The 27,759-nt window shown below is 42.0% G+C and overlaps 1 protein-coding gene across 1 annotated transcript; it reads right to left on the reverse strand.

The window, feature by feature from the left end:
- Positions 1-3,803: 3,803 nt before the first annotated feature.
- FAM98A (family with sequence similarity 98 member A) lies at positions 3,804-22,500 on the reverse strand. Its single transcript, XM_076334322.1, has 9 exons — positions 22,462-22,500; positions 22,193-22,271; positions 18,985-19,133; positions 17,256-17,390; positions 14,146-14,330; positions 11,645-11,725; positions 10,144-10,260; positions 7,235-7,402; positions 3,804-5,689 (listed from the first exon to the last, which is right to left on the reverse strand). The coding sequence occupies exons 2-9, from the start codon at positions 22,243-22,245 to the stop codon at positions 4,931-4,933; spliced, it is 1,647 nt and encodes a 548-aa protein (XP_076190437.1). The 5' UTR covers positions 22,246-22,271; positions 22,462-22,500; the 3' UTR covers positions 3,804-4,930.
- Positions 22,501-27,759: the final 5,259 nt, after the last annotated feature.

A 27,759-nucleotide genomic window follows, 5' to 3' on the forward strand; every position in this document is an offset into this window, starting at 1 on the left:
GTTAAGCCAATGCCGGAAAGTTTAAAGGGTCCTTATCACCTTTATCTCTGCTTCATGTGTGAAAACGAGTTATGACCTTCCACCTGCCCACAGCGCAGGCAGACTCCCTCTTTCTTTGGTCTTACAATAGTGTTTTCCTACTTTTTGTACTTGTTTTTCTCTCCTCTGTTGTGGGAAAGACCCACGTGGACAAGAGGGGAAATTACTGGACAATAAAGGGGAAACAATGACACTGACAGCACTCAGAGCTGTAAAAAGCACAAAGTAAACACAAGAGAGAAATATTTTTTCCCTTCTACCCTTGTTTGTTAAGCCATTAGAGGTGCAACTTATTTTCGGCCAAAGAGGGGAGAAGGCAATGTTTACAGCTGGTAATAGCACTTGCTTTTTCAGTTTGTGTCCCTTTGAAAAGGCGTAACCTGAAACAAACAAGCACCTGAGTATTTTGAGAGCCTACACAGGGGAAACAGAAGTTCACATCCACCTCAGTGTACTGCTCTCCGATCACAACACTGGTGTGATTTTAACCTAAGGGTATGCTAGGACGCTGATAAAGCACGCTTGCAGTTTAGCATGAGCCAGCTTGTTTGGGACTGCTAAATCACGCTCAACACCTTAAAAATGCATACATACTTCTGTAGCATCCCTGTCGTCCAAGGAAAATCAGAAGTTCCAAGAGGAAGCAGGATCACAAGCCTGACAGTCTTTACAGCCGCAACAACACTGAGACTCTCTACTGCGGTCCTAAATATGGCAGAACTAAGAATAAATCATGTGTAATGAGCAGACAGTTGAGGGCTTCTGTGTGGTGGCCTTCATTAACCTAACAGGGAGCTGAATTAACTTCTAGTATTCTAAGAACCCACATGAGCCTTTTGGACACCCAAAAGAGTCATCAGATCTTAGTGATACTTACTCCCCATTCAACTCTTCCCACTTCAGCACAGTTTAATTTTCATTTCTCAGGTGCATAACCTGTACAGGGAATACTCTTATGCCACAGGACTTTTCAAGCTCCAGCCACTTCTCATAACTATTTACTGACATGAATCTTGCTTCCCTTCTTCCCAGTTCTATCTTACTGTCTAGTTTCTAGTTAGGCCAGAGGTTGGTTGAGGCACTTTTGCCACTTTCATTAATTCAGATGCAAATAGCAGTTTAATGGAGACACATAGTCAAAGACCCCACCACATTAAAGCAGGTTACCCACGTGCTCTGGATAAGAAGTCTAACCCATAGCTAGAGGAGCCCCTCTGGGGGCCACCAGCTGTAATGGCAGATCACCTTAAAGCTGCACACTTCAGGGGTTTGACTAGAGAAGCAGAGGAATCTCATCAAGTGAGCTAGAGACTACCAGCCAACACCAATCCTAAAGATGATAAACAACTCAGGGAACAGCTACAAGCAAAAAGGCTTCCTGGGGTGAGTGATGCATGGTGAAAGCTCAGCCTGATGCCCTTTCCCTTGTTGCATTACTGTTTTGCACACAGTAAAGAATAAATTTTTATCCATTCCTTAGACCTGCAAGGAAAACCCAACCATGACCACAGTGAATATAGATCATGGTATTCTAAGTCACATACTAATGTGCCTGATGTGGGAAGCAAGTGTGTGTCCCGCCCCCCATAGTTATTTTACTGCACAATGACAACACTTGAGAGAGGGTGACCCTAATAGATGGAATGGAAGGGCAATACAACCGAAGCCTTTAGGAAACAAAAGTTGCTATGAGAAGTAAGGCAGATGGAAGAACAGAACAAGATGCCTAAAGCTTGTGCAAGAATAGTGGCAAGAACAACCATGGCTAAAAGGTAGAACACTTTGTTCCCCTGTATAAATGTTTGCTTACTTAATTGCCTTCTTGATCTGCTGGAGTTCTGCTTTTGATCATGATGCACAATGAAATCGAGCACGTATAACCAATCCACCACAAGCCTAATAATGTCCATAACCCATCTCTCCTCTCCCAGCTTCCAGTTAAGAGATTCCTTCCAATGCAGTTGAATCATGTTTGGAAAATAGTAAATATCAGAGCATCATACAGACAATAACAAAGCAGTGGCTGTTTGCTTTCATTAATCAAAGCTGCTCTCTCCACATATACAAAGCTTGTTTTCTCTGGAGAACAAAGAAGTCACAGCACACTAGGAGGAAACAATAGAGTAAGGAAAAACAACAACAGCTGGTAGAAGCAAAGTGTTTTCTTTCCTGTTGGAAGAGTAAAGCCTCCTGTTTTGCCTTCTTCTGAATTTTTTTTTTTAAAACTTTCCCCCTTAAACGGCAATAAAGTGGGAGTCAGCTTACCCTAAGTCCTAGAAGAGGGAGGAGGACAAGCAACATATTTTGAGGAGAAAAAGCTAGCTGGAATAAGGGGGAAGGGGAAGCTCTGTGCTCCTACCCTACCCCAGCATCATTTCACCATGTCTCAGTGTGCGAAAGTGAAGCTATTCACTGCAGCAACAGTCATAGCCTTGCAGAGAAACTGGCAGCTCTAGCACAGAAAGAAGTCTCTGAAGGTGCTGATGCAAGTCAACCAAAAGCTCTCTGAAAAGCCTCCTGGGTTCCCTCTTGCTACGAGCAAGTTTGCAGCACTTGAATGCACTGACAGAAAACACCAGCCTCTTTACAGCAAGGAGCGGTGTGAAGAAAAGCAGAAGCTGTCAACTTGAAGATATTACACTCCCAGCAAAAAGCTCTTTAACTCTGTCAGTCTCTCTACCTTTACCAGTCCAGGACTGACCCAGTTGTAGGAATCTTAATTCTTAAAAAAACCGCACTATTTTTGCATGAATGCAGCTAGTTACCAGATAATGCTCACAACAAGGTATTACTCTCCCACAAGGGAGATGTCTTCTCCAGAGCATCCCCCTGTAAGAAACCATCAATACCTTTGTGAAGCAGCAACATTCCTTTTTAGATGATCATAATTTGACCTGTATTATGCTGAAATAGATCTATATCAGTGACCCTCAAAGACCTGGATTCAATATGGAAAACTTTTCCCTCGTCAGGCTTGTCAATTTTTTTTTTTAAACATTAAAAAAAATAGAAGAGACATCAAGTCAGATTCCCAAGTGCCTTTCACAGAGACCTTCGCTTCCAATCTGTGAATCACTAGCAGCACCTAGTGGCCGCAATAAATCAAACAGGAGATTTTCAAGTTGACCATGGAATGAAATACAGGGAAATCAGTTCTAAACAATGTTTATCAGCTTATTTACATGATTAGCTTGAATTAGCAACACCAGCGTTACACAGATTCTCTAAAATGCTCGTTATTTCTGTAATCCAAGGAACTCCTCCTGCCTACATCAACCTGGATTCTGCCCCAAGGGCACTTCAGGTAGCCAGAGACTGCTATCCGCATAGCCTCTGCTACAGCGATCCAAGCACAGTAGCAGGAACCTACGTTTGCCACAAGGCTAGAGAGCATCAGGAGAGCTCCCAGAAGCAGCATGCCATGTTCACATGGCATGCAGGAGCATAACCTGGCAGATGGGTGCTCACACAGCTTAAGAATAACTTTACATAGCAACCCCCAAGAGAGAGTACTACGTGCTGCTACACCAGTTCAGAGGGAGGAATAGAACAAAACTCAGAGCAACTGAAGATCAATTCCTCCTGTCCGCTCCTGTTCTGACAGCTTCTCAGGGGGCAGAACGCACAGTACAGCTGAGATGACTAGAACATCTACAATAGATTAAAATGTAAAATAGATGAAGCAGACAGAAATCCCCACAAATTCCCAGCTACTGTAGCAACTGCTTTTTACTACCAAGAAGGAAAAGAAACTAAGGCAAAGGGAACATACAGATACTTTTATTGCTCACCTTTTATACAACAGCACACCTTCAGCCATTTTCTTTCACAGCTTGACAATGTTTATGTACACAAAAACCCAGCAAGAAGCATTATGTGGCTTTCAGTAAAGAAAAAAAAAAAACATTAGAACATCAAACTCAGCCAGGCTTTGTTTTCTGCAGCAATAATAAAAGGGCTTCCTCCAGGCAGGAACTAATCTTCCCAGGCCGTAGTGCATTTCTTTAAAAAGACAACCCCCAAAACAAATTGCCCTAGATTTGCTGAGCCAGTGGTATTAACTTGCAAATAAAATAAATTTCAGTTTGTCATTTCTTCTAGCTGATTTCAAGTAAAAATTAGGTTTGGAGGAGGAGCAACTTGTTTTGGATGGATGCAGGTCAGTTTGAATTGCTACACCTAACTACAGGCCTACACACACTATCGGTTCACAATTTAGCTTAGTTTTAAATGATCTTTGCAGATTTTGGCGGCAGTCAGTCTTCAGAGTTGAGCAGGTGGGAAAACTTTGTTTAGCAGGAGATAAGGCTACTGAACATGGCATCCACAGTAGAGCTCATATAATAGACAACAAACCTGTTCGTCAGAGGGAGTTCACTGTGCGTGCACACATGTGTGTGCAACGTCTTAGTGACTAAAACAAGAGGCCAGCAAGCCAAAAAGCAATACTCAGAACTGGTTTTAGAACATGCAATTGAACAATGATTAGGGGGGAAAATGCAGAAGTTCTATCGTGTATTGTAATAGACAATTTTGACCAGACAGATCTTGATATTTCTCTAAATAAAAGCAGAAGGCAAACACAGCAGGTAGTTTCAGAACAAAAGTGTTTCGAGCAGAGGGAACCAGTCCAACATCTAAAAAGCATGGCTGTTAGTTGATGTTTCGGGTGCAGTGGGTAGTGATGAAGCATTTAATTCCGACAGGTTGGGGGGCAGGGTGGAGGAGAGGTCTACAGAAGGTTGTACTTTGCTCAATGCAAAACATCCCACCCAAAGAGATTCTACCTGCCACGTACAAACCTGTACTAATTCAAACAGCAATTAAGCCAGGCCTCTGAAACCAGGTTTCTATTACGTGAGCTCTGCTGAAGCAAAAGTTTTTAGCAGCCTCAGCTCGTGAAGTGTCTTCCTTGTCCAAAGCCAGATTGATTATACTGATAACCTCCATGCTGGAAGTGCTGCTCAAACTGCCCCCCTTGATTAAAGTTCTGTCCACCTCTGCCACCCCAGCCTCCTCCTTGACCTCCACGGCCACCGCGACCACCACGGCCGCCCCTCCCTCCTCCACGCCCACCCCCTCGGTCACTGTGGGACCCACCATCTTGATATCTGTTTTCTTGCTGGTAGCCGCCACCACCACCCCCTTGGTAGCCACTTCCTGAATATGAAGATGACTGGTAGCCACCATAGCCTCCTCCTTGGTAGCCACCGCCGCCACCACCACCATGGTAGCCACCCGTTTGAAAACCTGCATCTCTGTAGTTGCTCTCCCTGTAGCTGCCATCCTGGTAGCCACCACCTCCACCATCTGTCCAGCCTCCTTGAAGCTTGTTTCCTCTTCCACCTCCTCTGCCTCCATGATCATAACCACCACGTCCTCCTCGTCCCCCTCGATCATGGCTTCCTTGTTCGTGACCTCCTCGCCCTCCATATGATGAGTCATAGCCTCCTCTTCCTCCTCGGTCGTGACCCCCATGGTCATAACCTCCTCGCCCTCCATATGAGGATTCGTAGCCACCTCTTCCTCCTCTGCCACCACCTTGTTGCGGACCAGCTTCTGGTCTTTTCTGCCATGGTGGCATCTCAGGAGGTGGCGGTTCAATTTCATTGGGCCTTCCTCCTCTGTCAGGCACTCTGCCCATTAGCACCTGCAAAGGGAAAGGGAGAACTGCCGTAGGAGTTGTAACACCTCACAGAAGAGTCACACTTACTGATACACACCACAAACAGCAGCCACTCAAGGGTTCTTACATCTAGAAGATTTCATCAAGGCAAACTTCTGTATGTTTGAATGTGACAGACCTTTGTCTCCAATTAATAAAAATTACACAGGGATTATCTAGTACTTCAAGCACTCCTAACAAGACACGTCTGGAGACCTGGATTTTTTGTTCAAACAGCAGGCACACCAGTAGAGGCAGCATCAATACAGTCTTTCACTAAACTGTTTACTAGTGAAGACTGCTAATCTCAAACCACCACAAGTACAGTGCAACACAGTCTCTCTCCTAAATAGTGCTCTGAACTGCTGTAGAAGCCATTGGCTAAGATGATATCTTTGGTAAACCAAGTGCAAAGATTTTTATTTTTCAGCAAGGACACACACAGACAAACTTACACACCAACAAACAGGTGTCAGACAGTGCTGACCAGAGTTGAGCAAGACTCTAGAAGGTCTTTAGCTGTCCAAGGATGCTGTGACATTAAGAATTTAGCAGGACTTAAAATGGGACAGGACACTTGCATTGCTTCAAGTTTTAGAGTGATATAACAGAAAAACTTAAATAGAAGCAGGTTACTTTGTTACTTTTTTACCGTCTTGGAAAACATTTAATATTGATAATGGAGATAAGTTAACAGGATATGGATCAGCAGCAGGGCAGTATTTCATTTCTAGTAAAATATACTTATGGTCTCATGATAGTCACACCTGTCTTCCCACTTAATTTCTTTTACATTCCACACTCCAACTACACTAAAAAGGTGTAAAAATTATTTGGGGTGGAGGGGGGGTGGTCAAATCAGCACACCACCATTCCATCTTAAATGAATTAGAGTATTACCTGAAATACAACTGGTACACAAAACGGAGAAAAGCGTGCATGTACACCCACAAATTTTAAAGTACCAAGTACTGCTGTACACAGCTACTGAGCTTCAAGTTCAGCACATGTACTTTTGTGAGCCTATTACCCCTGTAAAATCATAATTTTTGAAACAAGGGAAATTGCTTAGTCTAAATCGTATTCCTACTATGTCATTCCTAAAACTACACACTTGACTGTAATCTAACCTGCAAGACCCTTGCTTTGTGATCTTAATGCATTCTATTTACATGGGCCAGAAACACAGTTACTATGTAGGTGTTATTTTAGACACGGTGACAGAATTAGGTAGCAACAGTGTAATGACATCAGTAATTCTGATAAGACAGAGCAGGCCTACTCCCACTGAAAGTAATCAAAGATATTTCAGCAATTTTTTACTGCCCCTAAGAAGGGGCACTCTGAACCTAAACAGGTGAAATTGCAGTTCCCATAATGCACTGATGCATAATCTGGAGTACATAAACACCAAGTTTCTTATCCTTTATTTCCAAATTCCATTTACAATCCTAAAAAAGTAGGATTTATTACTACATTCAAACTATTTAAATATTCATAAAAGAATAAGCCATTTGTCACCAAAGGTACCTTATTAATGGCACATGCAGTCTTCTCTCGGATGGACCCACTGCTTGTTCTCATAATCTTTGACAGATCCTGCCGAGCAGCCAAGAGATTTGCAACGGAAATAGTGCACTTAGTAGATAAGAGGGCACGTTTTGGCTGATAGACTTTAGCCAGTTTTTCTGTTTGACTCTGTTGGAGAGAAGAAAAACAAAACCCAGTCAGCTAAAGTAATAGGAAAGCAATGGGACACCTCACCAAAAGAATCAAATCAACACTGAAGAACAAGACACTATTGCAAATAGAACAAAAATTAATAATAAAATTAATAATAAAAATTAATATAAAAACAGTAAAAAACCACTTTGTAACTAAGAATCACTGCAACAAAGCTAGCATTTGTCAAATTAATTTCTTAAGTAATATAGGAAACGCTATTCTGACTGAACTGACAAGACACTGATCTCTGACAATTTTAAGATTAACAATATATACATGCAGACTGTATTACTTCCAGGCAAACACAGAATAGAAGTGTGTCATATAGTTATATGAATTACTGCTAATGTCTAAAAGATACTGAAAGTGAAACACATCTGTGTCCAGCCTCCAGACCTCCTCCTGTGCCTGCACTCTAACCCACACCCATTCCAGTTAGGCTAGCATCACCATATCTCCAACATTGTATCAGCAGAAAAAGGCTGTGTTAACTCTTTCACACTCTTCATTCCAGTCAGCTTCTTCACAAAGGCAAGCCATCAAGAAGTACTGGCAGAACTAAAGCTCTCAAGTGCTTGTTCTAATTCAGTCCTTTCTCTCACATACGTAGTGCCCAAGCTAGAAACGAGATCCTACACGTCAACTTTGCCTTGTATGCAATCTCTCTTCCTCTACTGCCTTTTGGCATTAACCATAATGGTTTTTTTGAACACCTCAAAAGTATGACAGCAGTTTTCCAACTGACAGATACAACAGAAATCTGTGCTACCAGCCATGAGTTAACACATGAGTTACATGAATCTTCAGTTATCAACAGAGTATAATGTGTGATGCAGTTAGGATAAACCAGATAGCAATCTGCACACAGACAAAAGGGCTGCTTTTTGTCTGGACCCCAGATGACAGCAGTGGGGACAGGCAAACCAGGTTTTCCAACAAATCTCTTGATAAAGCAAGAACTTGGGAGCAAATCCTAAAATTCTATTTTCCATCTAAAGGTAGAAAACTGGAACTGGGAAGAATTGAGAGTACATATTTCCAAATGACTTGGTGATAAGTTTTTAGAACCAAAAGCTTCTACTTTTATACTACAAGTTGAACACGGTTTATTCAAAATGAAGGAAAACATGCACATCATTTACCTGACGCTGGCTAAAGACAGGAGAAGCAACAGTATTCACCAGAGCAGTAGTATGCTTTTCCCTGGCAAGTTTGACTGAGCTCTGAGCACAGTATTTTGGTGCTATGATATTATTCTTTTAGGTGAGACTTGACATTTTTGAACTTAAAAAACCCCTAATAATAGATTATAAAGTTTTTACTGGTGTTTCTACTATCTGGAGAAGTAACTATTTAGTTATACTACTGTATTCTGATACTTCTCAAATTTTAAAATAAAAAAAAATTACCATCATGTATTAAAGCATTGCTAAAAGTTACTGTTAAAACAAACTGTATCGCATGTCTGGAATACTATAGCCACATTCTCCAATTTTGTATTTTTATGGTCCTAAAAAAAATTTAGAATTGCATTTCAATAGATATAAATGCATATATACAATTTGTGGGTTTTGTGAAAGGATTTCATGTAGTCATAGTCAAGTTCAAAAACAGCTGAGAATTCTCCTAGGAAAAAAAAACCCAAACATGGATTGGGATGCAAAAGCTATTAACACAATTAGAAGCCCCTGGTTTTTAACTTAATCCATACTTTTGCCCATTTTCGTTCACTATTAAAATATTCAAACAATCAGATAGTCCTTCAATCATCTACTAAAAACCCTGAAGAATACAAGGTTTAAGAGATAGAACATCAGTAGAAATCCTGCTCAGGTGATGAAACAGAGAAGGGGAGAGGTCACAGTTTATTATTAAAATACAGTTGCTTTTTGAATAAATCCTTTATCAAGAAAAAACACTTGATGATTCATGTGTCACAGTTTATCACTAACTCAGTCTCAAACACTGCCAGCAGCATAATTAACAGCATGTTAGCAGATCTGGTTTAGTCCTAGAAAATGTGATATGTACCATTTTTTAAATCTTGTCATTTCTTTTTCGCTATGAAATATAGGAAATAGGGAAACTATGTAATTATTTTTAAAAGCAGAATATGTATCACATACTCAGAGAGCACAGACGTCATGTCACAGCCACTTGCACGGTTCAAAGACAAAAGAAGCACATAAAATATTACCCTGTCTATGAGGTAAGAACAAGTAGTGCCTTAGCAGCTTTTCTCATGTGCATCTGTGGAGTTGTGCTTGCAGACACACTTTGAGTTAAGGAAATCTGATCACTGTGGACAGCACAAAGTAAGTTAAGGGATGGTCAACAGGTAGGTGTTTTTCTACCATCACACAGACACAGCACTTAATGATTCATATTATGGCACTCTGAACGCAAATGGTTGGATCAGTAATCTCCCCTTACTATTTTTTTTTCTAGTGGCCTATTTAACTGTATGTTTTGGCTTTGGTGTATAGTTACACACAGTCTATCCGACTAGTTTTAAAATCCAACAAATCAGTTTTAAGTAAAATTTTTTTAGTCATCTTACATTGTCATAAACTTCTTCAGAAACTCAAACCAAAACCAGACAACTCCTGTGATTATTTCTTACTCATGAAGGATGAAACAATGAAGCAGTTTTCCAGAGATACTTATTATAAAGCATTACCATCAACCAGGACTTCACAGCAAGTTGTTTGTACCTTAGCTCTATCTGACCAGCCAAAGGACTGCACAGTAACATCCAAACGTTTGACTAATAGTTTTCTTCGGACTTCGTATTCGTTGACTATGGCTTGATTGATTGCTTCAATTTTTTCCTGGAACAAAAATTTGCAAATAACACCTATAGATTATAGATAAAATGTTTCTATTTAAGATAATAAATTGTGTGGATGGAAGAGAATAAGACACACAGAGATATTAAGCGAGGCGTAAGCCCGCAATTCTCTACCTTGTCGAATGGGCCCACAGCACAAGCTATGCCTGCTGGCACTATTTTCCTGAAGGCTTTGAAGGCTCTGTCATCCTCACATTCAGCCTTCTACCACTTCTAACAGCACAGCTGTCTGTTTTTCACAAGGGACGTAAAAACTGCACCCACTGCTGAGGCATTTCTCAACACCCACCAGGACAGAGAAGCAAGAGTGAGAAAATACTGCATGCAACAAGCTGAAGGAGATGCAAGGACATACGTTAAGTCCTAGGGACCAGGGTGTCCTTGCCTTCTTAAAAAGTAGTAAGCTTAAGGACAAAGATAGAGCAAAGATAGAGGACTAAAACTAAGTAAAGTACTGTAAGAGGATCTTGATTAAAGCACAATCTGCATGCAGAGAAGACAACAAAGTGCCCTACGGGGAAAAGCCATCACTAGCAACACACCTGGTAGCAGACAGAGGTCTAGTCAGAGCAACAGCTGACATATGCACCATAAAGGAAATGATTTATGTATTGACTGAAGCCTGGCTGGAGGGGGGTGGTGGGGCCCACTTTCAGCCTCAACAGTACAAGCATTGAAGGAAGCAGACTGTTGGGAGTAGATGAGCTTCAACCTTAAGCAAGAGACACAAGAGAGACTTGCAGTCTTGCAGCAGTAGCCATAGCTTTGTGTTGGTGCAGCAGCAGTGTCTAACCCAGGCACCATCTTTCTAGAACAGCAGGTGACAAAACCCAGCTGGAGACGATTGTGGCTCTGCCACCTGGGTGTACAGCCTCTCCCAGCTTCCACCTGCACATCTACTGCTTCTTGGAAAAGAGGCTATGAAGGAAGCAGACTACTCCAGCAGGACAGAAAGAGAGGAGGAAATGATGGGAAGACCCACTGGTTAGCTGGAAAGAAGCCACAGGAGGGGATATGACACCATCTCAGCAAGGCTAGGTCACACAGAGAGTGCTGGCAAGGGACAGGAGATGAAGGCTTAAGCTACTGCACAAGCATGCAGGTCAGCACCACCACCACCATAAACCTCCTTTATTTTGGAGAACTCTTGCCTGCATCTGGACATACAGATTCATGAGCCTAAGATCTTCTCAGTTGCTGAACACTTATTGTACCAATATATGTGTAAAATACTGCAAGAAATTGTCTTCTCATCTTCAGAAAGAGATGAGAAAAATCATTTTGCAACATTACACAAAGAATCAAGATCAATACTTTATATACCTGAAAAAGGGAAATGGGCTCTAATACCTGCAACTACTTACCCAGTGAGCTGGTCCCAGTTGTTTCTTCAATAAAGGTTTTCCAACATGATTAGGTGGAACCTTTGCTAGGGTTTCCTTCAGCTGTTAGGAGACATACAAAAATATAAGCATTGGAGAAAAAAAAAAAACCTTTTCAAGATTCAAATTACAGGAGAGGACTCTTGGACAGTCATAGGCATGACAAAGCAACATCCAATATCAAGTTGTTTTCTCTGGGACAAAGAACCAAGCACACTTCTTTTGGAAAGCAACTATTTTTATATTTCTGGTAGTCTTGGCTATAATTATTTAAAAATTAAGGGAAGGGACTACAGAGTAGATCTACAGTTAAAATAGAAAGATTCCATGAGGTACAGCTCACCTTGAAGACAGAGGGATTATTCTACACATCATCTCTTTAATTCAGAAAAAAACCCCACACTTGTATCAAAAAAGTTGTATTAAGACAATGTGAAATATAACACGACCTAAAGAAGGACTCCTCTCTACAATCAAAAGGAGAAAATCTTCAATATGAAAACTTAAATTTAACTTGCATTTTAAAAGTTTGGGCACAACTTAGCTTTTCTTTCCCATCTCAGAATTTCTGAGGACTTCAGAGGGAAGAAACAGAGTAGCAGCGACAAAAACTTGGATCAAAGCAGGTTGGAGTTACAAAACTTCACTTTTCCACTGCTGCAAACCACATTTTTCAACTTCCTTGGCTGTTCATTCCAGCAGCTGATTTAACACATTCAGTGACCTGGTTTTCCAAAGGCGCTGAGACCAATTTGTTTAACTTGAAGATTTTAAAACCAAGTGCTTTCAGAATAGCAGAGATAGCAGTTCATTCAAGTATCAGCACTTTCTTTTTTTAATGTGGTAAATCATTAACAGAGAGAGTCAATTATACAAAGATCCTACTCCAAACTGTACTATGTATGTGCAAAGAAAAAGGTAGCTTGATTTTCACATGCTAGATCAGAATATTGCCATTCGAAGACTCACTTTTCAAAAACAAGAAAAATTCAGGGTGATCTCGTTGTAACATCTTACAGTCAAGAGTAAAATTTTCACTTTGTTATTTAAATTTTCACATTTCGCTCAACTTTGTGATGTATTTTCATTTATAAAGTGAAATAAGTTTTTCAGTTATTAGACAGCTTTACCTTCTCCTTCTCAAATACTACCAACAGCTGAAGTGTTCAGACTGTAAGCACCACAGCTACATATGATTTCTAAAAAACTCCGTAGGTTAGAAATTCCTGATGTATTTTATTACGCTGTAAGGACTATTTATGGTTTTTTTTAGTATAACCACCTATGGATACAAATCAATGAGATAACATTCATTTAACTTTAATGATTTTGCAAGGTGTATGCAAGTTTGACTTTAAAGCAAGACAATGTAAAAGAAAAGTCAATTAGTAAAATATAACAGAATTCCCAGATTAAACAGACTTCTATCTACTTTGTATTCTGTATTTTTATAGTCTTTTTCACCAGCAAAGCTTGCTAGCATTGTTCATTGTTATGAACATTTTCTACCTTTTACAGAAAATGGAAGCACAGATTTCTTACATATCTAACTATTTAATGCCCATCACAATGCCAAAAACAGAAAACAAACTGCTTCCATTCTCCATCTTGGACTTCTGCTGAAAACCATCCTCCTCTTCTTAAACAGGTCAATTCAAACTGATTTCTTGCAGAGAAGTGAACCACTATTTTCAGTTGCTTGGATTTGTTTAAATACAGTGCAACTAAAAAGTTAGTCAAAAAACTTCTCTGAAAGTATTTTGGGGAGCTTTGTAATCATATCTGTTCTTTAAAGTTCACAAAAGGTTCTCTTCTGCTGTTCTGCTCTCACCTATCCTGCAAGTTACTTAATGTAACTTAAAAACTTTCTGTCCCCCACCTTTGGTCTGTGCACTGGGCTGTGCATTCCACTTCATTTCTCTGCTTTATAAAAATTACTCAAACAAAAGTACATTTCTTTTAAAAAAAAACAACAACCTGAAGAACACATACATGTAAAAGGAACAAAAATAAATGGAACCACAAGAACTGATGAAGCCTTAGGGAGAAGGTGTAAACTTGGCTTTAGTTACAACACCTTTTAACCTAAACATTTTTAAAACAGTAGGTTCCTGTAAAAATTTGTTTAGGTGTATTTCTTGGAATACATTTCTCCTTAACGTTTTTCCTGAGGCCGAAGTTCAGCATTTTCCATGTCTCCTGCAACAGGTGATGACATTAAAACCTAGAGCAGAGTAAGAAATACCTCACCCCGTAAGGCAATGACAGCAGTAGTCCCTGACCTCATGCCTTGGCGTGGAAAAAGCCTTTAAATTCATTTTCAAAATCCTGATTGTTGGCATACTCAGTAAACCATGTTAACTCTCCTTCACAATTCAAACGCTGGAGTTTCACAAGAGGCAAATCTCTCCCTGGTAGCAGAACTATTTTCCATCAAAACAGTAACATCATAAATATTCTAGTTTTGTTCCTTTGAATCTTACTTTTTTTTCAATTCCACTGAAGAACTGGAACATCGTTATGTTGGCTGGAGGCTTGGACATGCCTAAAGCAATACATATGCCTTTTAGCTCCTGAAAGACTTCACTGCCACCTCCTTCCTGTGCTTTTTTAGGAGGGGCGTTCACACACAGCATTCTGGCAGCTTCCAGTTCTGAGATGAGGTATGCTGGGGTAAGAAAAATTAGATTTCAGCATCAGATATAGCCGAGTTAAATTATTTTAGAACCAGTGAGAACTCAAGTGCTTACAACCAACAAATGTGCAAATGGACTGTTTTAGAAACAGTTAGGGCTATAATTTTGGTATCCACGGAACGCTCATATTTCTAATAATCACTGAGCCCAATGCTAGAAACACAACAAACAGGGGAAAGGTTTAGTACTACCAATTAAAGCCTGGAAAAAATCCCTATGATTCCAACAGGTATTAATCACAGAGTTCAACAGAGCACACCTCTTTTCCTTCAGGCTTTGCCCAGCAAAGACAGGAGACTAGGAACATGGAAATAAGCAGAATGAGGGACTGGGACATGCACTTTAAGCTACACAAGCAAGACTCCTTGAGGCTCTAGAAAACAAAGCAAGGAAATGAGTAGAGAGAAGTGAAATGCTGGATGAATCTCCTTTACTTCCCCAGGCAAGATGCAGAGTGGAAAAATAACCCCCCTTTTAAAAGTACTATTGAGAATTCAGGTTTATAATAATTCCAGAAAGGAAAGCAGTAACCGATGAAATAGAAGCTAGAATGCCTGCAGTGCTCTTCAATATCAGAACTGCAAGAGCCTACCGTCACATTATAACTCCTTTATCAAACAAACAAAAAAATTAAAATCACATAATTTCTGAACATGGTCCACACCCAAAATTTCAGCACTAGGTATAGGTTACAGTGATATAAATTTAGCGCACAGCCTTTGCTTGCAATTGTCACAACTTTAAAGTTTCAATTGAAAAAATGCACAGGTTTAATAATACTTTTATCATGAATCATTCTGGGTGACCATAACAGTAACGTAAATAATTATTTCTAAAAATAAGGATTGAAAAATAGATATTGCACTGATAAAGACAGACTTGTGAGCAGGGATGTACACCCATGGCTATACAAAAGCAGCTTATTACCTATAAAGTTGGGACAGATCAAAAGATTAAGAAAATAAAGCATTTTAATGGTCTCTAGAATTTCTTCTAGATCTCTACAACGTCTTCTGCTAAAGACACAGAACACCTTATAAATTTTAAAATTCTTAAAATACGTAAAGCAGTGAAGAATCCTTTGTAAGTTCTTTCAATGTTACTTTATACAGATTTTCCTTATATTCAACTTTCAATTATTTACACCCTGTTAGGACCTCCTGAAAAAGAAACTAGCAGCAGAATTTTGTTTCAAGAATTCAGAGATCACATTCAAGCTACCTTCAACCTCCTCTGACAAAGACTGAAATTTTTAAGTTTATCACTGTAAGACATAAACGTTCTCCAGACAGTGATTCTTCTTTGCAGACCTTTTCTGAACCAACCTGAAACTCTTGTACTACTACTTTTTTTTGAAGATGCCAGTACTTAATATTGTATTCTAGTGATGCTGCACACCAAGACAATCCTAACTACTTTCACTTATTTGGTGCTTTCGTCTCCCAGCAATACTGCCACATCTTCCAATTGACATAAACTGTGCTCATTTCGTTAAAATGTAAAATACCCTGGCATTCCATGAAAGAGGGTTATTCTGTTTTTCCTGAAACAATCTGGTTTTATGGCTCACGTACAACAGGATACCTAATAAGTTAGCTTAACGTAGGTAAAGCAAGCTACGCAAAAGTTTTAGGTATTAGTATCATGGTACACACAAAAGGGATTTGGCATCTATTTCAATTCCACATTTGACAGTAAACACAGTATTCCTGCCAGATGGGATACCAGAGTTCAGCTTCTGAACATGGCCTTATATTACCAAAATGTACATCACAGAGGACCTCTGGGATAAACTGTGTGTCACACACAAGCCAAATTTATTGAATGGCTGGCTTACAGCGAATAAGCTGAAGGGCGGATTGTTTGAGCTAGAAAATATTTTAAATGCAATAATTACCTCACTTCATCTGACATTTTGAACATACTATCAAAACAAATTCAGATTAAGTCGTACTACCCATCTTTCTCCTACTGTTGAAATACAGGAACCTACTCTGTAATTCATTTCTTACATCTCAGCTGAGGGCAGAACTAAATTTCTGTTTGGAAAAGTTAAAGAATCAGCAGAAACTGAGGAAGCAAATAAAACATTAATTTATGTTGAATTTAAGACCAGGTTAAAATTAGTATTACAATTTCTAACTCTGATACTTGTAAAAATCTTTTTTTTTTTTTTTTTTTTAATAAATGTGAATCAACATCATACGCTTTTCCCAAATTTAAGTACTATTTCTTCTTCTCTAACATTTCCGAAGCAGGAATAAAACCAATTTAGGTATTGAGACCTGCTGGGTGGAAAAGTAAAGGGAAGACATCACCGTTGCTACTGCTAATTTCTTTTTAATCAGCAGAAAGCAACATTGAAGCTATTTACTAAGGGAGATGATCAAAAGAACTGGGAGTTGGGATAAAACATTTTCTCTTTTTCACAACAATTCCAATTGTTGTCAAAGTGTAGGAAAATGCAAGTCTTGTTGCACCTTGCAAGTCATCACGGTGGGGGCTCCAAAATGATGATGCATCTGATGTTAGCGGTCATTTTTACAACCCTTCTAAACAAAGTTCAGTGGCTAAATCCTGGCAGAAGTCTTCAAACTATTCCCTCTTCAGAGTACCTTTTGACAAGCAATAGGACAGACTTTTTGCTAGTGAATGTGAAAAAGGTTAATACTCAGAATATTTTCCATCATATACTGGCTACAGAGTGACTGGTAAGTTTATGAGACCCAAAACTATAATATTCTGACACTGTAAATTACAGGGAAAAATAATTCCTAGTTTTAGGTAACTGTTTTTATACATTGCGGTAAAAAAAAACCAGTATCTCATTAAGCATAAGAAACAATACTGATTCTTGCACAAAACCAGATTTGCTTGCAAGCACCCTTTTAACTTACTAAGCAGCAAGAGACAGTTCTTCTGATTATGAAGGCGTTTTGTCACATCCCCTGATGTTAATGATGCATATGGACAGTTCATTTCAGCCAGCAACCCACTCATTTCGAGTTGAAATTCTTCTGCTTCGTTTGGACCTTAGAAGGAAAAGAATAACAACTTGTTTAAGGCTAATATATGATCTCTGGCTATGATTACAATGAATTAGCTCTTTTTAAAAAAAATAAATAATGCTTTGCTCCAGTTGCTATTCAACATTAAAACCCTGCTTTTAATGGCAGCCAAATGCATTCTTTGGGTTTCTCAAAGACACAGCACAATCTGTTTGGAACCATGATATTCGTCATTATTGTAAAATTACGCTTCACTGACAGCTTTTCCCAGCTACAGCAGCCAGCCACTGGCAACTTCTACAATGAAAAATGACGTTAAAAACATCACAAATTTTACAGGGATATTTTAAGTATCAACTAACTGTTCCCACTACAAATGTATTAGATAGTTCTGATAAAGTCAAGAACAATATGGTTTATGAGCTCTCATGTTTTTACTACTTCTCCCTGTAAGCTCATATTTGTCAATTGATCTTATTTCGTATCAATATCCTTTAAAAAATAATCAAGTCATGTAACCAAAGCTTAGACTGATATTTGTGTCAGAAATTAGTGAAACTAATCTGAATTTGTTAAGCCAAGTTATGCAAAAAATACTGATAAATGAGAGGTAACAGTTTTTCTTCTTTTGAAAAGGGACTTCAACCCAAAATGTTTGTAATTTATAAACTCAAGTCACACAAAATGAAGGTAGGACTTGATGGTACTACAGATAAAATGTTTCTATCCCTGTGTTTAGAGAATTCGAAATAGGTGTTAGAATACTGCTGGATTGTATTTTTTACACAAAATGTATAGTAGGAACCTTATACTACTAGAAGAGGTGAGATGCTGTATTGTTACAGAAAAAGGGAGTCAAATATACTCAAAGAAGAAAGGATGGACATGTCAAAAACAGAGAGGAAAAGGGAAAGAACAGATGTTAAGGTGAAAGGCAGCAATCTTGGGCCACTGAGTAGATTGAAAGTTAAGCTCATAAAGGTATTACGAGTTAATACACTAGATATTCAGAAGTACAGGTTATCATACCAATTTAACAACTCAATCTGTAGAATGTCATGACTAGTTGATTGAAAATAAGATTTTTGGAAAACTAAGGTTTGCTTCCTCCACCAAAACAATAAACAAACATTTTCAGGCTCCTTCTCACAGAGTGTTTCATAAAGAGGGAAAAATACATAGCAAGCACAGAGTTAAGGTAACCAACAATAAAAAGAAAATATGGTTATTGTAGTCATGAGAATGTTTCCTTGAACAGCAGGTATTTCTTACATCAAAATTACAAACAGAAGCATTGAAATAAAAGTATTCTCATGATCTAATTAAAAAAAACCACTAATGTTTCTTAAATCCATCCAAGAACTTTAAAAAACCTCTATGGATGAACAATTAAAAGAAAAAGCTAATTTCAGATGAAAGACTGTTTGATCCTCACTATTATTTTCAACCTCTACTGGCTGTTCACTAGGCAAGTTTGAGGTGGAAAATATCCAAAAATCTGACAGTGTGCAGATGATACTCCCTGGTACAACAGATTTGGCAATTGTCAGCCCAAATCTTTATGGCATACAAGAACACACATTAAGTGCACGTTTGTGCTAGAGTTATGGCTACTTACTGTTAGTTGCCTGCACATTTTCCTCTAGTTTACAGAATAGCCGTAACTCAGATACCAACCAAGCACAGAGTTTGGTGAATTCAGGGGAACTGGCTCCACGAGAGGCTGCCTGAGCCAGCGCTCCATCATCTAACAATGGACCTTTGTAACTGACAAGTAAAACAAAAGCACAGTTTATTAACGGTTGCTATGACTGATGTCCTGTGATAGATTTATTTTATGCTGTATACATATTGAGAGCTACACCTTCATCACATCTGCAACGTTGAACATCTAAACTGATAAGATTCCTGCACTGAACTGTAAGAAAAAGCGTACTGAAAACATCTGAGTAAACCCAGCATTTCCATGCACATTAGCTTGCTGCCAAAGAGACTGTGTCACAAAATATCATCATCAAAGGTTTCATCCTGGAGAATGTTATCACATACAGTGGCAACTTCTCTGCCTCTCTCTCTTGAAGAAGCTACTTACAATATACCTATCTAGGACAACTGCAGTTTTAAAGTATCATTCTTGAGCACTGCTTTACAGTATGTTGAATAATTACTGCTGAACTAGTGCATCTTTTCTGTCATTTCCTATCGTGTATTAAACGGTTGCCATGCAAAACAAAGCCTTTGATACAAATGTTACAAAAGTGATCTGCAAAACAATATCCTCTTTTGAAAAATTACCTTCTTAAATGAACATAAGAAAAATAAATAGAATTAGTTCTTTCCATAAACAAAATAAGCCAAAATCAGGCCTAGTATAAGAAAGCATGAGTCTACAGATAAGGTCTTACAAGACACAGTTTTCAGGACATCTGTGTACTGATACTCTGTCAGGGAGAGGAGGAAGAGTAGGAAGAAGACTGCCTTATTAACCAGGTAGAAGCACAAAGTCAGAACTTACCAGAGTATTTAAGAAAAAATGCACAATATTATTTTGATATACTGCACCCAAAACAGAAAGACATCCAAGGGTGAGCATAATCAACCAAAATCCCTCTTTCGAACTTCCAGGAAAAGTCACCCACTATGTCACAGCAACCCAGTGAGTCCAGTCAACTCTTGGCAACCCTTGGAAGTAAAAAAATCTCTCAAAGAGCAAATTAAAATGTTATTCTCCACACTTTGTTCTTGTGCTTAACATCACATATAAAGGATTTGGTCTTCACTAACAGCCTGTTACTTCATCCAACGAAAATGAAGCAGCCACACTCAAAAATAACTTTTACCTCACAGAGCAGCTCCATTAGCGACACAGAGTTAATCTACTAGCAGCTGGTGGGAAGCTGTAATCTGATGTATTACAACCCTACTACATTACCACAGTAAACCCGACAACTCCAACAGGCTAATTAGAGCAAGTTTAAGTCCCATCCCACAGAGGTTTCAGATCTACACATATATAGGAACATCTGGGACTCAGAACAGAAACATCCAGTTACAGATCAAAGTAGAAGGGAAGTGGTGACAAGCCTTTTGCTTTGGCAGGATCTGGATTTAAGTCACTGGTCACGTCAGAGGCCCCTTTTCTAGAATTTTTCTTTGACAGATAGGACATCTTGACTGTGTTATCTCTGATAATTATGACTTCAGCTACACATCTATTTGGCCAGTAATCCAACTTGCAGATTCCTGACTGTAAGCAGCTTTTTCCTTCCATTCCTGCCAATGGCACATGTTCTAGAGCTACACTCCTCTTTTGGTAGCATTATGCTGTCCGGTTTGTTTGCTTTTTCAATAGTTCAAACTGACTTACAAGGCAAGAGGCCACTATTTGAGCACCTCGAGCACAAATCCAAAAAGAAACAACTCTTTGATGTGCAATGCTATTTAAAAAAACAAAAACAAAAACAAGTAATACATTAGAAACATCTTCAGTAACTGGTTAGAAAAAATAAGTTGAACTGTGAAAGATCATGGAGCTACTGCCAAAGCTTAAAACCTCAAACACCCCAGTCTTTCCAGACACAAGGAAATTGAAGTCCTTTAGTAACATGCAGTAGTTTTCCCAGTTGTTACCAATACTGTTGAAGCCCCATGCCTTTCACCCTCCAAATTTTCTTTTCAATCACTGTTGCCAATCTTGGTTGATATGACTTATTTTTTTATCTGCCTTCATTGTTCACTTTATTTATGCCAAAAATCGACAGCAACATTTTCTGTCCGTAATTACACAGATAAGGAGCACAAATCACAAATCCTTCAAGCCAGTAATATCCTTTTAAACATATGGCAAAAAAAAAAAAGTCGATCACGGTATGTGCATCATGGCAGAGACCTTTTCACATTTCAGCCGGAGAAATACCTGTCAAAACAGAAGCCTATCCATCAAGCTTTGGAACTATCATCACCAACTTAGCCTGGAAGTATAATCCTTGTTGAAGCATAATGACTCTAGCCACGAAGTGATTTATGGGAATGTGGCCAACATGAGCAAATACAGCTGTTTGCATAGAACCAGCAGCAGTAAAACTGTAACTGCCTCTTGTCTGAACCCTCAACAGTTTACAGACATGTGAGCTTGCAGCAGGACACGTTCTCCTTGCTCTCCCTTTCATATTTGTATAACTTTTACTGACTCTGACAGAGTAACAGGTTTAAACAACAAAAGTTTCCTGAGCTGTATCATACTAAAAAAGAAAGTAAAGGACAAAAATAATGTGTCATTTACAATTTCTTTTGCTGTCTATTATTTTTCACTTTTAGTACAAAGCCTAAAAGTTTTCCTCTCCCCTGACTTCTCTTAAAAGCTTTCTCCCTTCCCCCCCCTCAGCTAGGACCGCTCTATTGAACAGAGGGCTCACAGATGAGATGGCATCACAAGAATCAAGGAGATCAGCGTGCAGGAAGAGGTAAAACGTTTGTAAAGGCCGTACAGCTAAAAACCTGCCTGTTTGGCTTGGTGCTTTTCTCAAGCCCAACCGGCACCATCACCAGCCCCGCTATGGGGCCAGCACCTGGGCTCTGACAAAAAGAGACCATTCCAGGTGCTGCCCTGGGCCGCGGCCCTCCGGGGCGACACCGGCCCCGCCTGCCCGGGGTGGACAGCGGCGCCCCCCGCGCCAGGGACCCACACCGGGGCCGCCCTCCTGCTCCCTGCCCACACCGGCCGCCCGGGGACGCCACGGCCCCGCCAACGGCCGCCAAGCGCCCCCTCCCCTCCCCCCGCCAGCGCCGGCCCCGGGACAGGGCGTCGCTCGGCCGCGGGCACCTACCCCAGGTCCTCCAGCGACTCCAGCACGTCGCTCTCCAGGAGCTCGAACTCCATCCTGCGGCGGGGCACGGAGGGGGAACCTGCGCGACAGCGGGACTCAGCGCCCCCGGTACCCGCAGCCCCGCCGCCTCCCTCCCCCGACCGCCCCCCCGCAGCCCGGCCCCGCGGGGGGGGCTCAACGGTCGCACCCCGCTCCCGCCTTGCGGTGTGGGGGGAGCGAGGAGCCCCCGCCGCGCGCCCGTCCTCCCCCCCCGCGGCGGCCCCACGTACGCTGCTCGCACGCTGCTGCGCCGCCGACTGCCGGGTTGGCATGTCAGGGTGGGGAGGGAGGGAGGAGCAGGTCCCCGGCCTGACCCCTCACCCGGCTTCTCTCGGGCCACCCCGCCGCCATGCCTGATCGGCGCGGCCCCCTTCCGCGGCGGTCCCCGCCTACCCGCCGAGCCAGGCAGCGTTGCTAAACGGAGACGCGGGTGTGAGGACGGGCGCCGGGGTGTTTCTGTGGGACGGGAGCCCGGGACGAGCCAAGGATCCCACGTTTCTGTTCAGGCGGCACCTCGGGCAGGCCCCGGGGAAGGACCCCTCCTCCCCGCCGCGGAACCCACGCTGGAATGTGCTGCGGCGAGCGGTGTCGCGGCAACAGGCGGAGGGGGACGGGGCGGCAGAAGGGTCAAACTGCGTCAGCGAGCGAGCGCTTCCCCACCCGGGAGGCCCCCGCGGCACCACCGGGACCACAAATCCCAGCATGCCGTGTGCCGCACAGGACCCCTCGCGGCCGCCGTAGGGCTGCCTCCCGCCGCTCCTGCGGGGCCGGGGCCGCAGCCGGCGGGGCCGGGCGGGGGCCAGCTGCGCTGGGCCCGGGGGCGGGGGGGGGCTCGGGGCAGGTGTCGCGGTTGCCGCGGGAAATAAAAATAATAAATTGAAATCGCCGCTTCCGCGGGTCTCGTTTCTCCTAGGCGGGTTTGCGCGAGCCGGTGGGTGATGGCCCGCCTCTGCCGAGGCGGCTGGGAGGCCGCGGGGGCCTGTGCCCCGTGCCCCGGCGGCGCTGGCTGCAGCAGTGTCTCGGTGCCCTACTGGTGATGTGGCTTTTGGGGATGCTGAAGCAGCGCTGGCCGTACCAGAGCCTGCCCGACGCCGTGCTGACAGTGAAACTCCTTAAGGCAATGCTCTGGCGGCTTTTCTAAAATTGCTTCAAATTCTGGGGGCCGGGGCCGGTGTGACACCATTCGCTTCTTCCAGTTGTTCAGTTGCCAGCATCTTCAGAAGAAAAACTATGCACGTGGATAAAGATGCATCATTAATAATGGAAAACTCAATTATAGGATTGTAGGGGAGGGTTTTTCTTGCTCTTTCTAGTTCTCTTGGGCAGCATTGCCATATCGCCTGGGACACAGCAGTCCCGCAGAAGGCACATCAGTGCTAAAAAGGAAGCGTGGATAAGAGAGCAGAGTATGTCGTAATGGCTAGGCCATGCCAGAGAAAGCCAAAAGCGCTCATGCCAAAAATAATCCCAGTCCATCAACAGCAGTGAGTTGATGCTCCAGCAGAGGAGTCCTGGCCATCTGTGCTTCATGAAATTGCCCTTGGCAGGCATAAAGAAGAAAAGCTGCGGTCAAATAAGGAGGGGCCTTGTAGTCTCAAGATAGGTAGGATGACAAAGAAACAGCACCTCGAAGGGCTAGAAAGAAGTAATTCTTCACTAACAGATGGCTCAGTCACTGGTTCTGCTATTAAAGACAGGTCAAGCTACAAATTTAGGGGAAAATTACCCCCTAAAGACTAAAAGCTTAACATGAAAGGAATAGTATGGGCATTTCTGTTTCTTTGTATATTTGCTTCTAGTTGTATAGTGGTTGGTAAAGAGTAGCCGTAGGCTATTTCAGTTTTTTAAAAAATAAAAACAGATTAAGGCTCTTGGCAAGCTGCCTTATCACTGCTGGGCTAAACTTGGCTGTAAGAATTTCCTGCCTTGACTTCAGTCCATTCACTTTGGATTTACTCACAGCATCTCAGATGTTCTGTCTGGGAGCCTTGCCTGGGGGGGTATTCTAAGCTGGAGGTTTGGGGGAGTGGATTTTTTCCTCCCAAATTCAACACTGCAGCTGAAGGCTTGTGACACTTTTTTGATAAAACGGTTGCGTTCAGCTTGCTTGCACAGCTGGAAGTGTACAAAGCAGGGCAGTACGCCCATAGTCTGACCCTGCTTCTCAGTTGCTGCTGCTTCTGGGCATAATGTTTAGCCCTTATTTCTGAACTTTTTTTTGTTTGTTTTTTTTTCCCATCTGCCTTTTGTTTATTTCTCTCTTTGATTCAGTCATGGCAATACTGCAGGGTAGGGACAAGATGGAAGGCATCTTCTCCAGTCTGTATCGCTCAGTTTCACAACTGCCTTATTTTCCTTTCTGTGCTGTGGGAACCAGCAGTTTCGTGAAAACCGTATGGATCTTGTGGTTGGGGAGAAGAACAGTCAGAGGTGTGATGCTAACCCGGAGCAGGCAGCTAAAATTTCCCCTGAGGACAGAGAAGACAGCGTTGCTTTGTCATTCTGTGTCTTGTCAGTTGTGATTTTTTTTTTTCCCTAACTACATAGGGTTTTTCACCACCCAAATTTTGGAGGCATGGGAGGTATGAATGGCAACTGTGCAACATCCTGGCCCGTCTAGAAGAAATTCACTTGGACACTGTACAGTTAGTTTTTGTTTTGCATACAACTGCTTCTCAAACAAACTAATCTTGTTTGCTATCACACAATGAGATTCATGGCTTTGCAGAACGGTTACTTCGGGAGCAGCAGCCACTCAGGCTGTCAGCTCACACCAGGGCTGTAACTGGGGTAGCTGATTTGCATGGGCTACCAAAGGTTCTGCAGAAGTCTTGTCAAGCTGCAGAACTGAGCTCAGCTCTCCTCGTGTTTATTCTCTCCCTGCTTGGGTTTGTTACGGCTCCCTCCCCACCCTCACTCGCAGGAAGCTGTAGCTCTGGGAGTCCATGTGGTTCTCAGGCAGCTTCACTGCAGCGTTCTGGCTAGAGCCGTACAACTCCCTGTGCTGTGCCAGCACTGGAAAAGCCATGTAATACCAATTTCCCCTACAGGAAGAACCAAGCCAGCCCAGGCTGCTGCTGTCCTGTCCATCGGACCCCTGTAAACCCCTTCCAGCCCCCTTAGTCCTGGAGGGATGTGGATACGTATGGTGGATCTTGGTCAGGTGCTCTCAGGCTGTGACATATAGGTTAAGGAAGTTGGCAGCCTTTGCGTGGCCTGAGGCTGTGCAGCAGCCAGAAATAATTATTCTGAGAGGTGTGAGGTGCTCCACTGCTCTGATGCCAGTTGTCATTTAACAAAGACAATTGGTTTCCTGTGTATTTGCCTTTTGTGATTGATTGGTTTTGGTGTCCAGGATGATGTGAGCTCTGACTGAAGATAAAGGACTTCCTCCTGAGTGGATTCTCTCGCATCTAATAAAGCATGAGCCGACGTTGCAACTCATCCCTCAGCTTTGCACCAAAAGGACCTGCCACCAGTGTGGAGGAGGCTTGTTGAACTTGCCTGGAATGGGTCACTGAGCTTGAAGATACAACCCTGATGGTTTAAACCTCACTTCCATAGGAAACCTGGCCAAAGATGACAACCTTAAGGCGGACATTATTTCATTAGAGCCAAATTATTTTCACAGTATTTACACCACCCCACCCCAGGTCTTGCCTGTGGTTGTCAAAAATCCCCATGACAGAGGCATCCTGAAATCTGCACTTGTGGAACAGCATGAAACACACTTGAGCGTTACAAGGTGCAGAGTGCGCACGTTAAAGTGCTGTTAATCACTTTTGTATCAAAATCAAATTTTTTACTAATTTCTCTGATGCTGCTGCAGCTTTTCCAGAGTGCCCAGATGCAGCAGAACCCAGTCACTGTGTTGCAGATAAAAGCCCACTGGCTGCCAGACATACAGCTGCATTTACCATTATCTAGGAACGTCAGTTCTGGCTCAGACCACGCTGTGGTTAGCTGAACAGCCTGTTGGTAGCATTAACTAGAACCAGATACCATGGGAAGATCAAGAGCAGGACGAGCACATGACACTTCCCCTAATACTCTTCCAGCCTCTGACTACTTTCAGCTCTCTGGACTTTTCTTCAGTCCTTACTGCTGCCCTGTCAGGTTCTGCCTGAGAGGATTAGAGATGAGAGGGCACCAGAGCCGGCTACTGGTAGGACTGCCTAAGGCCAGTTACTGAAGGGATCCATAGTCTGTGGGCGCCTGTGTTTGCGGGTGCAAGGGGATCCAAGTACCAGCAACGTGAGCGGGGCAGTGGGCTTCAGGGGCTTGTATGACCAAGTGTCTGCAGCTGGAGAGAGCAAGGATCCAGGGCCAGCTACTGGATAAATCAGCATCTAAGGCCTGTTACTGGAGGGACCCATGTTGTATGTATGTCTGTGTGTTCCACTAAGGACCTTCATTCCAGAGAGGGGAACAGGATTATGCTGTTGGTCCTGTTTCCATTTGCAGAAGTGCCGTTTTCTGGTTTTATATGTGTTTATCTGTGTGGCTGGCCATGTGTTTGTGTGTGTGCGTGCCTACTGGGAGCACACGCTCAGCCTTGCTACTGGCTGGACCTGGAGAGACGGAGCTGCAGGCAGCTTCACCTCTGTCAGGCTACCAGGTTTAGCAACTCTAACCAACACTTCTCTCCTACTGCAGGCAGGAGGTAATTTTTGCTAAAGAACGAGGTTAAAATGCAGCCTTTGTGTTGCAGTTAATTTTTTCACTAGCGGTACTGTACCGTGTTCCCGAATACCTTATCAGCAGAAATACATGCTTATTTTATTTTCTAGAGTAGCTGGATCTCTGCTACTCTGCTGCTTTGGTTACTGAAGAAAGGGATGAAAGTACAGGCAGTCTCTTCTAGACAGGGTGTTTGAATCCATCCCTGGATTACATGTCTATTAGCCAAAGGATGTCAGTGCTATGGTAATTAGTTTACCAGTCAGCCTCTGCAGTAGCAAATTAAGGAAGGGGAAAGGGAAAGTTGATCTGTAACACAACAGCAGGCTGAGAGCTGACAATTCAATACTTAAGATTATACAGCTGGGTAAGACTTACCAGGCACTGCTGCTAGGAAACGTGTTAGCATTGTGCGGAGCTTGTGTGGGGGAAAATAAATATTTCTAAAGTGCTCTCCTTCCCTGAGCAGCACCAACAAACTAGTTTGTGTTTTTTCATCGCATATAAAGCAGGATGAGCCTATCTACATACTATAAAGCAAACTCTAACACATTATTTTCTAGAATAATCAACAGCTATGATAAATCTATGCCAAAAAGCAGGCTGTCTGTTGTTTGTCCTAACAGCAGCTACCAAGCATGTAAAAGAATAAAGACATTTTTGTTGGTGAAACACAGCACCATCTCCCTCAGGTGAAATAATTGCGAAAAGAGTTAACAAGGGACTTCTGTGAACATATGACAAAAAAGTTTGTATGAATAATTTAACATGGTAGCTGAGTTTAAAAATAGCTGGAAGATTCCAGATTAAGTATAAAGACAGGAGTTTTAAAAAGCTTTTCCCCTACT

Source organism: Aptenodytes patagonicus, chromosome 3 (genome assembly GCF_965638725.1).
Source record: "Aptenodytes patagonicus chromosome 3, bAptPat1.pri.cur, whole genome shotgun sequence".
Lineage (NCBI taxonomy): Eukaryota > Metazoa > Chordata > Aves > Sphenisciformes > Spheniscidae > Aptenodytes > Aptenodytes patagonicus.

Excerpts from the sequence above, each read along its gene's own strand:
- FAM98A (XM_076334322.1), bottom strand. The coding sequence starts at position 22,245 with ATGGAGTTCGAGCTCCTGGAGAGCGACGTGCTGGAGTCGCTGGAGGAC. Across the intron at positions 17,391-18,984 it reads AAATGTGCAGGCAACTAACA|GTCCAAACGAAGCAGAAGAA; the intron begins GTAAGTAGCCAT and ends TTTCCTTCTAAG. Across the intron at positions 7,403-10,143 it reads GCTGGTCAGATAGAGCTAAG|AGTCAAACAGAAAAACTGGC; the intron begins GTACAAACAACT and ends TCTCTCCAACAG.